Genomic DNA, 16,491 nt, shown 5'->3' on the forward strand with positions numbered 1-16,491 from the left:
AAATAAAGAGATTCATTTTCTGAATTACATGAGTTTATGATAGTATAACAAATCCTTCAGTGTTTTTAACATGATTATATGACACTTAGGTGGGAAATTTGGATTATATATCAAGTAATAAAGTTTCTGTAGTTACCTAATAAATCAAGCTGCAAAATATCACAATCTAGATTCTCACCCCAGGACTTAAAATCTCTTTCAGGGATAAATGAGGTTTATGCTCTTTAATTTTTTATGTTTGTATATTTTATATAAAGATTTTTTCTAAACTAGATAGCTCCTGGTGAAAGTAACACAAAATTTATTATCTATCTTGATAGATATTGGTCCAAAAAATTATACTATTAGATGATCCCAAGTTGCAAATAGTGCCCTTTCTCTTCTTACATCTCCTGTTCTGCTGCAGTAACTTCAGAGCTATCACCTTTCACAGGGAATTCAAGCAGTCATAAAATGCTACATGACACCTTGTTTTCCTTCAGCACAACTGTCATTCACTTTGACAAAACTGTGAATGCACATGTATTTGAAACACAACAATCTAAATCAGTGGGGCCCAAGCTACGGTTTGCAGACCTACCTTGGTCTACCAGAATAATTTCTCTGGTCATTGCTTGCTCCTTGCTAATACTGTCCCTCACATCTTTGCAACTCATCCTCTGTTTAACAGCAAAAAGTGTATTCCCTGCATGAGTTTATATCCCCCTTCCTTCAAGTAGATGTAAAGGAATCTATAGCAAGGAAGACTGCAGGCCAGATGGAGGCACTATGAATGAGCCTGCTGTGGCCTAAGAAACATTAGTCCTGACATAGATAGATAAACATAGATTAGTCAAGGCTGCACTTCCCACCAAAGGATCTTCACAATAATGCTGGCAGACTAACAGACATTTAGAAGTACACCGGCATTACGGTTCTTAATATCATTTTCTCAAAAAAGTCCTGCTTCTCCCTCCCAAAGAGCAATTCAGAAATAACTATGGCAAGTTTTCAGGAACTTCAGAATTAATTTAGGTCCTGATTTGTGGTTTACTGTATCCTACTTCTGATCTTCAGCATCCCTATTCACTGTGGACCAGTTGCATGGACTGAAATGAGTCATGCCTTTCCTTTCAAATTGACTCACATGTTTAGTTGGGTGTGTTTGCATGATAATAGCCCTTCAAATAAAATTGAGACAGAAGAATCATAGTTTCAAAACACAAAATAGCATTTCTCAGTTGCTTGTGCCAGGACAAGGAAATATCCTCAGCCTACACTGCAGGCCTGGAAAAAACTCTTCTATGGCAAAAATTCTTTAATATCCCCTACCATCTATATAATTGTGAGAGCATCTTTCTACAGAAACACCTTTTCTTGAAGCAGAACACTACTCCAGCTGTTACCCTGTGCCTCTCAGGTTTTATATGTATTCATTGAGAAAGACCAAAATTAAATATTAAGATGGGTAAGAAAACAGCTCACATGATAGATGAGATAATGAAAATCGAAGTAATTAGATCCATCTAAGGAAGTATAGGAGCAGTATTAGTTGACTTAATGCAATAATTTAAACACATATGAACTAAACCTATAATTCTTATTCTGATTACTTCAAATAATTTCCAAAAGTAACACCTGTGCTTTTTAGAAGAACGGGTTAGACAGCATTTGCTGCAAATTATTCACTAAATCAACTATCTACTTGGGGAAAAAGGAAAAACAAACAAAAAGCCCTATCTTTTTTTGGACAACAAAGTGTTTGTCCAGGAACTGTGTGCTCAAGAGCTTGCCTAGTTTTTAAAGTGCAGTGATTAGAAAGATAACTGCTTTTCCCTAGAGATCTTACCTTGCTTGTTGTATCATTGCAACTGCATCATCCATGGTACAGGAATATCCTATGATTCACTGACTAGTAAGTCTGAAAGGCAGACCATTTTGTCCGGCATTTTGTCTAGCAATGTGCCAATTTGGCACATTTTCAAGGGTGTGTGAGGATGCTGCTTTTCTCTTCAGATGGTAAGAGCGTGCCGGGAAGGCTCAGAGGAGCCAGCTGACACTGCCTCTCATCTCTGTAGCTGTATCCTCTGTGCATGAGGGAGCAGCTACCAGCTCCGCCCAAGTCTTGATGAATCCCTGTGGCCTCACTTGGATGTTTATCCAAAGATGCTCCATGACCATGGTCTGTGTCACTCAAAATCAGACTGTTTGTTGCCTTTCCTTCCTGAACTATTGCTCCAGGGAACAGAAGGATGCCAGGATTAGCTATTTTTGGGAGCCCAGGTGATGGATAAGGTCAAGGAGATTCAGCCTGTATATTCCTAGGGACTGGAAAAGCATATCCACTAACCAGTTAACTTTTTTTTTATAGGTTAGAGGGCAACATCAAAACTGTCACTTAGATAGACCATTATGTTCTTCATACTCTCTTGTGGTCACTTTTCAAGTAAATTTGCTGCAATTATAAATACAGAACCCTGTAGCTTCTAGAGTGACAGCCAGAAATTCATTCCAGCTCAGAGTACAAGGTTCGGCACTTTAAATACAGCAAGGGAAGGGCCGTGAAAAGCTGTAAATCTGTTAGACACTTCCACACAGACTTTTTCCTGTTTTATGAAAGTATAATATATTGAACAAAAATATATACAAGCTGAATCCACATCAAAGACATATGTGCTCTTAGTATAAAACCAGAAATTAGTATTTTGTCTTCCTGATCTACTGACCTTCTGGCTGCCCTGTTTGCTGAAATGCCTTACTGAATGTACAAGCATGCCCATCATCCTTTACAAGCTCTAGTGCAGGGTTTTGTTGACATTATTTTAATATTACAATTCCGGATGTATGCCCTGCCTGTGTTTGCATACAAGCAAAGAGTGAAGACAAAATCAAATGCTCTCACTCAGATACAGGTAACAGCAAAGAAAGCAGGTTATGCTGGAGACATTTACCTGCAATTTCCCTGCTGTACAGAGGTTTTATTCTGCTGTTGGCTCTCAAAGACATCTGTCATTTTCTTAGGCTGATTTGCTGATTTTGCCCAGATTATATTGTTTCTACCATTGCATTTTACAAGTGCATAATTGCAGTACTTAAAGATATGTTCTTAATTTTGATATGTTTGTTTGTTTCCAATCACCCTTTAACCTTACAACCTACACGTATTCTCGTTTAATACACGCTTGCAAATTTCCCAGCAGGGGAGTATAACTCCCCTGGAACACGTTGTATATATATAAGCGTTGTAGAGAAAACAAACCCTTTCTGCACCTTGCCATTAGTAACACCAGAGCAAAAGCGACCTACGAAGCCATCGAGCCTCAGCGAGGCTCCCGAGAAAACACCCCTCTAAATGGAGCCCTCACTCCATGTCCAGGCTGTTTCTTTCTTTCTGGCAATGCCTCAAAACTCAACCCCAAACCGTGCCAAAGTGGGTCCGAGCCTTGGGGCGTGTGAGCCACGCTGACCTGGCGCGGAGGTGCCGCGGAGCCCGGGCGCACGGGCTGCCGCCCCCCGGCTCAAAGCCCGGTGCCGGTCGGGGAAGGCTCGTTCCCCTGACAGAGACGGGCAAGCCGGGGTGTTTGCGGTACAAAGCCCTCACGTAAGAGAGGGAGACCTGTCAAGGGAGCGCAAGAGTACCAGTACAGTCAGTGATGCTTGAACCTTGCGCTCCCCTAATGGAAAACAGCCCGCTTTCCAGCACGGCTCTCTACAAACCCTACGGGTCACGGCTGTGCCGGGAATGGGGGCGGCTGGCACCGGGGCCGAGGGGGTGTGCGGCCCGGGGCGGCTCGGGCGAGGCGGGCGGCGGGGCCCCGCTGGGGCACACCCGGCCGGCGGGGCGCTCCCGGGGCGGGGCGGGAGGCGGAGCCTTGGCGCCGCGGCCGAGCCCCGCAGCGGGGCCGGGCGCTGCCGCCGCCGGAGCTTCGCCTGGCCTCCTCCCTCCCGGGCTTGCCACATCGGCACCGCCGTTCCGAGAAGGCGCTTCCCGGAGCGGAGCGGGAGCCCAGCGCGGGGAGATGGAGCCGCGGTGCTGCCGCCGCCGCCGCCCCCCGGGACTCGCGCTCCGCCAGGGCCGCTGCTGCCGCTGCCGGGACGGAGAGAGCGGCCCCGCCGCCGTCTAACGCCGTAGCCCCGGCGGCGCGGCCGAGGCGGGAGGCGGTGCGGAGGCCTCTCCGGCCCCTCCGCCCGCCGGGCGGCGGTGAAGCGCGGCCCCCTCCTCCCCGCCCTCCCCGCCGCCGCTTCCCCGCCCCCGCCCGGCCCTTGGCCGGGCTCGGCAGCCGGGCCATGGCGGGGCGATGAGGGAACGGCCGCCCCTGCCCGCAGGCTGCGTGGGGAGGCGGGGAGCGAAGGGGCTGCGCGGCTCGGCGGCGCTGGAGCCGGGCGGCGGGGCGGGGGGATGCTGGGCGCGGGGGCCGCGGCGCTGCAGCTCCTCTCCCGGGCCGTGAAGCAGGCGGCGGCGCAGGGCGCCCGGCAGGACCTGGGCCGCTGGCTGTCCCGAGCCGCCGGGACGGCAGCGGGAGGCGGCGGCAGCGGAGACACGATCGGCTTCGTCCCGGCGGAGGCGGCGGGGGCCGGCGGGCTGCTGCTGGGGCCCTGCGCGGACCAGGACGGGCTGCCGCCCGCGGAGCTGCTGCTCTGCCAGCTGCCCGAGCCGGGCGGCGGCGGGCATGGGCTGGCCGAGGCCCGGGGCTGGCGCTGTTCCTGCTGCCTCCTGGGCACCTGCTGGTGCAAGAGCTGCTTCAGCCTGTGCGTCCTGGCTGCCGTCTGCTTCGCCTCGCTGGCCCTGGTGCGCCAGTACCTGCGGGACCTGCTGCTCTGGGCCGAGAGCCTGGACAGCCTGGCCGGCGTGCTGCTCTTCACCGTGGGCTTCATCGTCGTGTCCTTCCCGTGCGGCTGGGGCTACATCCTGCTCAACGTGGCCGCCGGCTACCTCTACGGCTTCGTGCTGGGCATGGGGCTGATGGTGTTCGGCGTCCTCGTCGGCACCTTTGTCGCCCACGTGGCCTGCAGGCGGCTGTTGGCCCGCTGGGCACGGGCCAGGATCCAGAGCAGCGGGACGCTCAGTGCCATCGTCCGTGTCGTGGAGGGCGGCAGCGGCCTCAAGGTGGTGTTTCTGTCGCGGCTGACGCTGATCCCCTTCGGGCTGCAGAACGCCGTCTTCGCGGTGAGTCCCTGTTTGGGCTGTGCGGAAGGAAGACAGGTGCTGGAGGGATGTCTTTGGGCACAGTGGCTGCTCCTACTGGTAGAGGTTGCTTTCTTTCCTGGGAACAAGCCGTGGTTTCTCTCTCTTTTAACAACAGTAAAAACGACCCTCTCTGCCTGCTCTTCTGTGCATGCAGAGGGACACAGGCAGATTTTTGAGGTGCCTTGCTCACTGGCGTTGTGTTAAGAGTTGCTCTCTTGTCCTTCAAAACTGTATCCTAGTGTTAGAATCACCAAGGTGCCGCATAGCAAAATCTGTGGAGAACTCAACAGACATGATGTGTTTCTGCTTTAAAGTGATCAACTTTAAAACATAGCAAGAGTTGAGGAAAACTCTTGCCAGCTCTTCCTAAACTACTTAATATAAGTAATCATATTGGAAAAAAAGAAGTAGACAGATTAAAATTCTTTCTCGGTGTGGTTGGTGTTTGTACCATGCATCTGGCAAATCCATACAGGATGTTAAGTCCATGCACACAAGATAGGTTGCAGGTTTTGGGCAGAGCAGCATGTAGCCTCAGACCTGGAAAGGGACTGTATTCTGGAGTGGCACTGAAAGTTAGTTTAAACTTGAGTCTGGAAGAGGGTTAGTCTTGCTTTTCTTTCTATTTTCAGGTGCAAATTGGTACATTCATTTGGTATCTGATCATCTTAAAGGAAAAAAGCAAAGAACATGGATGGTGGTTTGTTTGAGTATTGTGCTGCTGATGACAATTTCAGACCCTCCTTTCTTCCTGAGTACTTTGTCTGAAGGATCTCGTTTTGGCTGTGTTATGCCTCAGTTGTATCTGCTAACTGGGCGAAGCCAAAAGAAAGCAAACTGGATTGTGAAATACTTCAAATGTTATCAGTAATTTGTATATTCTTTAATACAAGTGACTATCTAAGCACATGTTTGGGTCTGACACTTTCTTATAGCCCACCCTGTCTGCAGTCCTGATCCTGTACCCTTCCAATGCATTTGCTTAATTTTGACAGAATCATCTGGCTGCAATTAGTACGTCACCAAATACCAAGTTTGTTTATTAAGTAAAATTTAATCCATTCAGTTTTGGGCTTTAACATCCACACCAAATATTTTAAATTGCTGTATATGAAACTGTGTGAACTGGAGCATTCATCTCCAGAGCTGTAATCTCTATCCATAAGAACTGTAGCAACTTGTAATTTCTTTTTAAGAAATCCTTTAACATTTTCTTGTTAAGAATGAGAAACTGAACAGCTGAACCTTTGCTATTTTATTTGTTAACCTGTATTACTGAAGGGGCTTAGACCTGTCCAGCAGGGAGAGCAGAGTCCCTCCTGGAGCCCAAGGTCCAAGTGCAGATGAAGATTCTGCTGTGCTGTCACCCTCCTAAAGTGGGGAGAGCTGTTGTGCTCTGCTTGTTCACAGTTTTGGGAAGTCACTTGCAGTAGTCAGCAGATGATATAGAGTAGTATTGGATCTAAACAACACACCAGAGAATTACCAAGTTAAAATTATTTCCTTCCTGGCATAACCCTTCTGTTGGAAACACGATTCAGCAGAGTATTCAGGCCAGTTCAATATTAAAATGATGCTGTAAATCATTGTGGTTTGTATTTTCCATATTCTGCAGGCTAAATAATTTTCTTTCCAAGTGGATGGTTTCAGTGTTAAAATAATAGATAGGAAATGAGATGAAACCAGATGCTTGAGTTATGCTAAGTAACTTGGATTTTTTGGCTAATTTTAGTTTGGTTATGTTTATTACTCCTGATTTACTGCTTTATAGCATAGTCAAATAATGCATAGTGTATATGCAGTTTTTCACTCAGAACATGTAATATGAGCTACTAGATCACCAAAAAGTGATGCATACAAATCTAGGAGTTCAAGAATTTTTCTTATTTTGAGTCAAATTTAAGTTATGTAAAAAGTACAGATTTCTGCCTACACAGACCAAGCTGTCATTCCGTTGAAATCTCACTTATTTGAAAACTTTACACTCGTTTTAAGTTTAAAATACATTTCCCCATGCTAGCAACTTCAGCAATGAATTTTAAAAGCATTAATTTTTAAACAACAGTGAACTTAAAAAAAAGTACACATCTTTAACTTTCCAGTGGTCTATGCATGTTTTCTATGTGGATATTTTAAAGTAAACTGGACATACCGAGAATACTTAAATGAGAGAGAAGGAAGGAAGTGACACATGAGGTTTGGGGAAAGGCATAACCTTGATGTGAGCAGGGTCATCTGCAGGGCTGGGATTAAATGATTTCTACAAGCACTTGTTTGGTGGCATGTACCATCTGCTGAGGGCTTTCGGGAGGTTGGTTTGTAGGGGGTGTGGAGAAAGATGGAAGAGCTTCTTAGGATTTGATTAGTGAGGGAATCATATCAATTGAAACAGCATAAGAAGAAAGTTAACACAAATTCCTTAGTGTCTCACGAGCCCGACATGAACATCTTGCTTCTTAAAAGATTGTTCTGCTGGTAGAGGAGTGAGGTAATGCATTTGCTTGCCTTTCTGGAATATAGCACTTGCTAACTGAAAGTATGTTTGTATTTCTCTTTTAAGTTTTGCTTAATTGTCACTCCTGATGCCAGAGTGGCCTGGGCTGCTGGGGTGGGTTTGAAAGCTCTTACTGATGTGTTTGCCCATGCACAGCTCTCTCACCTTGCCAGCTCTGGAGTGTTTTGAAGGCAGTTCTGTAAGGAGGCCTGGTATGCAGGTTATCATCTCCTTCCCACGAGTTTGTTCTTGGAGTGAGATTTGTGCAGCCTGGTTATTTGCAATGCTAGATGTAGGTTAGATGGGATTTCATACTTCCCCTCTCCTCTTTAAGGGGAATATTACATGAAAGAAATAATCTGATTTAAAAAATCTGAGTGTTCAAGTGTGCACCTCTGGGTTCAGAAACGCACACAATGAAGTCAGAGTTGAAGAAATGGTACCTGCTTTGCAAGAACATACACACTACTTCCTCTGCTTGTTGGAAAGTTGGAAGCTGTTTTTTTTTTTTTTTTTTGTATTACTGGGATTTTTTTTAGGGGGTGGTGTTGGCTTTTTTTTTTGGAGCAGGAAGAGGTGTTTCTGGGGGGTTTTGTTTTGGGCTTTTTTTGAGGAAAAAAAGCACCAGTTATCCTTTGCCCTTGGTCACTAAGCCTACCTGATCTGAAACACAGGAATTTGTAAAGTGAGGGAAGAAATATTGTGCTGAAATCCTTAAAGGCATGGGAGCCTCCAGCAAAATCTTGACAGAAGCATTTATTCCTTGACCAAAGGTGTCAGCTGCAAAGAATGCACAAGTGTTCCATGGGACAAAGCCTATCCAAGGCTTCATGAGGGTGTGTGGGGGGGTTCTGACTATTGTTATCAGGGTAATTAGGTAGTTCTTAATTGTATTTGAGTACAGTTTAAATGTGTTTCTGTTGTGGCCCATAACACAATTGCATCTGTCCTTAGTTTGGGATTTCAGGGTTAATTTTTGCTGGCTTGAGTTTTCACCAGAAACAGAGCCCTGGTAGGCTCTGTTGGGCAGCCTGGCCATGCAGATACCAATTTGGCAGGTTCATAGAACAAGTAAAGTTCCGAGAACGAAAAGTATGGAAAGCTGTAGGTTTTATTGATGATTTCTCAAGTTTCTTAGGCAGGGATGCTGCCCACTTCCTGTGCATTCTGGGGAAAGGGATACAACTGTAGCTTTAAACGTACAGTTCAGTTAAAATGACATCTCAAAAATTTTTCCACCCTCTCCTTAGCTCTCATTGCAGTGGAAAGCACAAGCTGCAATTAAGTGTATCCACTGGGGCAGTCTCCCCTTCATTTGGAAACAATCTCTCTCATGACTCAGGAGGTCCAGTTGTTTCGGGACTCATCCAGGTGTGCAGCCATGTTGCTCTGCAACTGAAGTGTCCTTAATACTTCTACACAAATGAGAGAGGTGCCAAGAGTGTTAAAGCAATCTTTGGGAACGTTCCCAGCTCCATTAGATGTAATGATAGTGTCCTACTTAGCAAAGCTTGCCTCTGAGTTAGTATTTCAGAAACTTTTAATAGCAGCTCCTTCATTCCCTTGGCAATATGGGAACTTTGGACTATGCATTCTTATTACATGGCCCAGATTACAACAATGCTTAAAAAAGTGTTTTGAAAGTATTGGTCAAATGTGAAGTTCTGACATAATTATGTAATCCTTTTTCATTATAAATCTAAATTAACCTTATCTAGAGAAGGAAATATAATATTTGTGGTGCTGGTATATATTTCAGTCTGTGGGAAGTATAATATGCAGTGTGAAGCTTGGAAATGGCTTATTGGATCTTGTTCCAGTGAATTATTTTTAATCTTTATGCTTCATTGCATTCTGCTCCTCCATTGCCCTTCCTCCCAAAAACTTTCCACTGATGGTAGTTAGAGCTCTGAGAATTCAGCACTGTGACTTTCACAGTAACTGAAGTTTATTTTAAGAATAGCATGATGAAATGAGTAACGTTGCTGCTATTCTTTGGTCTTCAACATTGTACAAAACTGGCAAGGTCAATAATTTCCATGTAGGCTCTCAGTGTTAGAGCTGTTTTTAATTAGATCTCTGTTATTATCAACTGAATTAATCTGGAATTTTTTTTGGACTGCTTGTTTTCAAAATCATTGTTTTCATACTCATTTTTAATCCAGTTTCCTCTTTTCTTTTTTCTTGTGTAAATACCTTTTGATCTCATGACACTTGCCTTTAATATTTCCCGATGGCTGCTGATGCTAATTTAGCTGGTACTGTGTACTTTGTTCCTGTGTAAGCTTCTACGTCCACCTATTGACACAGAACAGGAACCTCACAGCAAAGAGAAGAAGATACCAAAGTATTCTTAGTGTTTTCTCCAGATAAATTAATAAAACCTGTAGCTATGCATACTATTTGTTCACTAATTGAAGTGAGATGCAAGACACCTTTGGTAGACAATCTTAATGATACTCCTCTATATCAGTATAGATGTAGACGGGTATTGCTCATCATTCAGGGATCACTGAAAGAGTATCTTAATAAACTCATAACTTGCCCTGCATAGACAAATTCTATCTGCCATTCTGTTCACCTGGATCCTATTTGAAACAGTGACATTTTGAGCAATTACCTCTTGTATTATTTGCCATATGCATAAATGCAAAACCGATAGATTTTTGTGTTAGACTTTCACATTCGATAAAATAATTTCTTCTCACAATTAAATTCTCGTAAGTCCAAGGACTCTGTTCACCAGGTAGAAATAAATATCTTCAGTGAAGAGGGTAATCGCACCCCTAGTTACTGACTGTTGCACAGAGATGTTGCATAATGTAAGGTGAAATCAAACCTAGTAATTTTAAAAAGGCCAGATAAAAACTAGATACATAATATATCATTCTGTTATCTTCCCCTCTGCATGAATCAAAGTTTCAGTGGAGGAATGTAGGATATTCTCTAATGTTTTTGCAGGGATGGTTGTGGAAAGTGGTAGTCTGGTTGTTTGTACACATAGATTGTATTGAAGCTGCTTTTGATTTCTTACTCTTTTTTTTAAAATTCAGATTACAGATCTATCACTACCCAACTACCTGATGGCTTCTTCACTTGGGCTGCTTCCTACTCAGCTCCTGAACTCGTACTTGGGCACTACCTTGCGCACCATGGAGGACGTGATTGCAGAACAAAGTGTTAGTGGCTATTTTGTATTTGGTTTACAGGTCAGTTAAAATAACTGCTTTCATAGACCTTGGTAACAGTGCTGTCTGTCTCTCTGTGATTTCTGTTGCTAGATACCCAGAAAAATGGGTTCCCAGTGTACTGATTTCTTTAGGTTTAGTTTTATGGTCTGGGAAAAGTGTAATTCTCTCACACCTCACCATAACACAAAGCAGAACTTACTCAGTGTTCTCTATTTCTGATATGGTTTTCAGTAAGTTTTCTTCTCTTGCTGTCCTAGGGTGACTTTATGATGCTTGTATCCCCAGTATTCTGTTCTGTTTATGCTGGATATTAAGGTCTGCACGTTTAAGACTGATTCTGAGAGCACAGTGGGGAGGAAAGAAGCGTGCAGTTTGTTTTTAGAGGCTGCAATTGTCTCTCATGGATTGTGTTGTTTGCAGCACAGACAGCAGGAAAGAGCTCTCCTTTGCTTTTAGTTAGTGTTTTTTTAGCTAGCTAAGGCAGAGAACTTCCCCAGATTATGGCTTTTCTTTTTCTTGGAACTGATTGGCCCTGTTCTGGACTGAAAATCCAGAAAAATCCTTGCCTTCAAGGGTAACCTGCTGAATTTTAGACTTGTCAACCACCCCTACACAAAAGCATATGTGTGTGTAGACCCAGGATTTGTGCACTGTTCACTGTTAGCACTCAGCATACCCATTTTGCATAAATATTAAAGATATCAAAAATGCTGTAGAGTACTATTTCCCTAATGCCTAAATTAGAATATCCTAATTTTACAAGTGAGTAAATTAATGAAAAGTATGTTAAGTACCTTTACATGACCTTAGCTCTTGAAATAATTTATCAGTAAATTTTGCGTATAAGCCTTAAGTGTGAGACCATTATGAGTAGAGAGGTTATGGATATTTCTGAATTATACTATCTATTAAAACCTCCTCTGACAGTGACAGTACTTCAGGCTGTGTTTGTCTAATAATTACCATGGTTTGCAGGCTTTCAGTAGGTACTGCAGTAATTTCAGTTTCTCAGTTTTTACAGTCATAAAGCTGATGTTTAACAATGCTAACATAGAAAACTAAGTTTAGGACATACCTTCCTCCCTTGCCCTGAAATTTGTGCACTCTTAAATAGAACTATTTCTACTGAATAGAAGTAGAAGCTATATAATTAATAGTTTTCATGAAACATGGTTAAAATGCCTTTGTAAGTGTGGCATAGATAGTTTGATAAATGAAAGAGAAAATAAATGATTTCTTGATCAGCTATTATTTTAGTCATGAAATGTTATTTCAGGGTAGAAGTTTTTAGTGGCCTTTTCCTTTTTTTTTCCCCATTTACATATTTATTTTTTTTAATTGACATTGACTCTCCTTTGCAGATTATATAGGTTGTAACATAAATGGTGCTCAGGTAAGTGGTAGCTGGGTAGCCTGAATGTTTTAAAAGGAGTACTGACCTCCTTGAGACCAGTCCTTGGGACATGACTGAATAACTGAAGGGGAGGCCTTTAGTGGAGAAATTATTTACATTCTCCCTCTGTCTCTCAGGCTTCTGCTAAGTGCTTTGCCTGGGTGAGCTTTGATGGGACTTTGATTTAGTAAATAGCTCTGAAAATCCTTCACATTTCATGGTTGTCTATGTATATAAATATATTTTTTAAATTATTTATCTAGGGAACTAGGTTACTGGTAGCAATATTTCTAAACCAAAGCAAATTTAAATATTTGGGTAAGCTTCTAGAATAGAAATTTTCCTATCTATTAAAAAATCAGTGTGTATAATATCATTGTGAATCTTACATTAGCCAGCTTTTGAAATGTGTAGCATAAATTGATGAGGAACGTCATTTAAACCCCAAGGGTAGTCAAGCACTGGAGCAGAGTGCCCAAAGAAGTGGTGAAATCTCTATTCTTTTACAAAAGTTTTCAAGACCTGACTGGACAAAAGTTCTGTTCTAATCTTAGAGCCAGCCCTGCTCTGAGCAGCTGGTTTGGTCAGAGACTGCCAGGGGGCCTTCCAGCTGCAGTTGTCCTGTGCTCATACTTGTCAGTTGTCTTAGTGATATTCCAGCACTGTCTGCCATGCTGACAGGTGTTTTAAGCAATAGTACTCAATGTTAAAGGAAGCAGCCCTACAGTTAGTAATGAAGTTCAGGTTTTAGACTCAGAACTCTAGGTTTTGTTGTAAGTAATATAACTTCTTTGCCTTTTTGAAAGGAAGCTGCAGATTCCAGCTAGTTAATGTTCTTTTAAAAAGGCAGAGGAACTTGCTTCTTTCAAATGGATTCTCACTATGAGACACCTTGCTTTTTATTTGAAGATTTTATGTTTGTTTTTTTCCCTAAGGAGGATCTCAGCTAAAAACTTGACTGGTGTTGTATTGAAGAGAGAAGGTGTAAGGATTGCTTTATAACATGTATATGGAGTTCAACAGAAAGAAAGAAACTTATCTTTTCAATGTATATAAATATTTTAAGCTCTGTGTGATGTCTGTGTTCTGACATGCTCGTTACATTGTTGGCATATGCAGGTTTAGAGCTACTCAGGGGCTGAGTTCATCTCCCTTCCGGTCTCTTGCATGTGATGCTTTGAGTCAACAGATGCCTTCATGAATCTTTACATTGACAACTTTTTGTTTCATTCAGATCAGTTGCTTTGTATTCATTCGCACAGCCTGTGGAGCCTACAACACTCTTGTTTTATTTGCAGATTGTCATAAGCATAGGACTCTCGTTTTATGTCGTTCACCGGGCTCAAGTGGAACTCAATGCAGCGATTGTAGCGTGTGAAATGGAAATGAAGACATCGCTTGTTAAAGACACTCAGCCAAGCATCAATGGCTCAACCACATACTGCAACAAGAGGACAGTAGCATTCTCTGGAGGGGGTGTCAATATTGTGTGATTTCAAGTGTTAATGACTAAGTAAGGTTTTGTGAACCTGAGCTAGAAATATCTTGAACCTTGCCTAGAAATATCTATGGACAATTGAAATGGATTTTTAAAAAATTACAAGTGATTACAGGTTGTACTGTGGCACAAACCAACTGACCAGCTCTTTAATTGCACATGGGGTGACTTCTAGCAACATAAGGAAGATGGCAAAGTAACTTAAGATGTAAATGCAAATTTGGCTGCACCTTTGGTCATTTATAATGCCTGTCATGGCCTGTAATCTGCACTTTAAGTAGTTTTTTTTTTTTTTTCCTTTGCTCCTATAAACTGAGAAATGCTTCTATAAACAAAAAATTAGCACAGAGGTAAATATTTTTCTGCTTAGCATTATTTATAAGGCTAAATAATTATATACAGTAGAATTTTATTACTGATAAAGGTGAATGAGAAAGTATACAATTCAATGTATGTTATTCTTGAATGTGCTTTTGCTTAGGAATTGCTTCCAGAACTTGGAGTGTATTATTTAGCTAATGATGGGACCATTTGGCTTTTTCTTCATTTTTTTATTTAAAAAAATGGAACCCTATGTAAAGTTTTGGTTGAATGTATTTTTCTAAGTCATTACAAATGTTGCAGAGCCATGCAAATGTATTCATACAAGCTTAAATCCTACATTGTGGGACTGAAGTGCTCTTAAATTACATTTTAAGTTACACTGTGTAATATGCAAAGTACAAGGGAAAATACAGAAGTTAGATTGCAATGACTATTTGAATGACACTTAATTGGTTTTGCCACCTTGGTGATTGTAACAAAGGGCTGTTCCACATTAGTCCTATATATGATATTTTTAATTGTTTAAAGGATGAAGTTTTTCAGCTCACGTGACTGTATGTTGTAAGGCTTCTAGAACAGGGAGTTTAATCTCTGCTCTAAACAGAATGGTGGGATATTAGCAGTACTAATTTTACAAGAAGGTGGCCTTTATTTTGTAAGCGAATCCCCTCTCCCTTTAAAAAGCTTTAAAAATTCACTTTGGTTGGCACATCTTTTGTACTAGTTTTACATTTTTTAAAAGATGCAATCTATTACAAATTTCATTAGAGTGAAGAAACGAAAACTAGAGGTTCTCCTTGGAAAAAAGAAATAATCCAGTAATGGAGAGGACAGCAATGTCTCTGAGACTCAGGAATTCTGACTCCATTTTTGCAAGACAAAACTATATTGGATACTGCTCCTTTTACGCCTGCTGTGGACTGTTTTTCACTGCATTAAATAGACTGGATAACCTGGCAGTAACTTGTGTGTGTGTCTAAAAGTAAAACAAAAATAATGCCTGAACACAATGTTCTGTATGCGTGAGTTTCATGTAGATATATATACCAACGTTCAGTGGCTCAAACACATGCAAGTCATCTGATACAAACATAATGTAAAGTATGGCTTCTTTTGTAGTTCTTTTGTGTGAGTTTTTAAGGATGCTTTCAGTCTTCAAAATTTTGTGTTATTTCCTAGCTGTATGACTGTGCCTCCTTTTTTTAAGGTTGGTTGTAGGGTCCAAGCATTTTTGTCTTAAGAACAGTGGGTCTTCAGGGCCATTGGGAAGCAGAGATGTGAGAGCCTCTGACAGCCTTACCGAGAGGACGTGCAGCACTCGCGCAACCCAACACCTGCGCGCTCCTTCGTAGCGGGAGTTCCATTTTGTTCCTCAAATACATGTCCTTTGCAGATTGCTGTTCTTGGGTCCTGCGCCCTAAAGAACTGGGCTAGTCCAGTGAAAGCAACAAAGTTCAGATTGTCTCCTTTCTGTTGTTTAGGGGCTTGGTTTTGGGTTTCTTTGTTTGTTTTTGTTGGGTTTTTTGTTGGGTTTTTTTATTTGTTTGTTTTTTTGGTTTTTGTTTTGGTTTCATTTGGTTTTGGATTTAGTTTTGATTGGTTGGTTTTTGAAAAGGCAATCTGTATCTACCTGGAAGTGTTCATTTACACATCTCTGCCTCTGACAGCTCCTGTGTGAAAACAAGAGAGCCAGATAACTTTTTGATGGCGTTATTTGTCATCATAGTATAATTGAGTCCTTTCTTAATTAAAGGGGTTTTTTTTGTTTGTTTGTTTCTTGTGAAGAACAGTCCTTCAGTGAACTGATCTGAACTTTGCTCTATCTTGCCAAATGAACAATAGTGTTTTGAAGAGGGTAGCTCTTTCTTTGCATTTTGTAACTAACTTAAGGTTGCGTTGATTATTTAAAACATTTCCCAAATATGTATTTTGAAGTGCTTTTATTTCCATGACATTTTGTAACCAGAGTAACTTCACTATGTGAACACTTTTGTAGTATGAAATTAGTTCTTAAGACTTTTGCATTTTGCTTGATACTTGTAATATTTGTGTACAAGTTAATGGGAAATGTGCATTAAAAGGAACTTTTCTGTACCATGCCAATCATAATTTTATACAATAAATTCACTTAAATTTCTTTAAAGGAATATGTATTAAATGTTTAAATTGCTATGACATAGTTGAAAAGAAGGTGCAGTGGAATCTCATGTTCGTGCAGTCATACAAAGATAATTGTCTGCATCAAAGGAGAAACAATAAGGATGAATTCCTTGGGTGGGGAGTTACTGACAAGGGAAATAGACTCAATTTTTACTTTCATTTAAATAAATACATGCTTAATTCTATTAGGTACTTTAAAGGTTTGGTATTTGCAGCTGCCTTTTTAATAGAAGAATAAGCATATATGTGCTTATGAGAAACATA

The 16,491-nt window shown here is 41.9% G+C and overlaps 2 protein-coding genes across 2 annotated transcripts; both read left to right on the forward strand.

Annotated features, from left to right (window-relative positions):
- The first annotated feature begins 3,656 nt into the window (after positions 1 to 3,656).
- LOC132072847 (sterile alpha motif domain-containing protein 1-like) lies at positions 3,657 to 4,281 on the forward strand. The gene is given in 2 exon segments (XM_059471412.1): positions 3,657 to 3,959; positions 3,961 to 4,281. Coding segments are annotated over 2 exon segments (624 nt in total).
- On the forward strand, positions 4,189 to 16,210 carry TMEM64 (transmembrane protein 64). The gene is made up of 3 exons (XM_059475702.1): positions 4,189 to 5,146; positions 10,715 to 10,870; positions 13,544 to 16,210. Exons 1-3 carry the CDS (start codon positions 4,379 to 4,381, stop codon positions 13,736 to 13,738), a joined length of 1,119 nt encoding a protein of 372 aa, XP_059331685.1. The 5' UTR covers positions 4,189 to 4,378; the 3' UTR covers positions 13,739 to 16,210.
- The last annotated feature ends 281 nt before the right edge of the window (positions 16,211 to 16,491 follow it).

This window comes from Ammospiza nelsoni, chromosome 1, assembly GCF_027579445.1.
Source record: "Ammospiza nelsoni isolate bAmmNel1 chromosome 1, bAmmNel1.pri, whole genome shotgun sequence".
Taxonomy (NCBI): domain Eukaryota; kingdom Metazoa; phylum Chordata; class Aves; order Passeriformes; family Passerellidae; genus Ammospiza; species Ammospiza nelsoni.

What these genes read in the sequence shown, in the direction of transcription:
- TMEM64 (XM_059475702.1), top strand. Translation starts at nt 4,379, where the DNA reads ATGCTGGGCGCGGGGGCCGCGGCGCTGCAGCTCCTCTCCCGGGCCGTG. An exon ending in TGCAGAACGCCGTCTTCGCG is followed by an intron (nt 5,147 to 10,714) that starts GTGAGTCCCTGT and finishes TTTAAAATTCAG; the next exon opens with ATTACAGATCTATCACTACC. An exon ending in ATTTTGTATTTGGTTTACAG is followed by an intron (nt 10,871 to 13,543) that starts GTCAGTTAAAAT and finishes TTTTATTTGCAG; the next exon opens with ATTGTCATAAGCATAGGACT.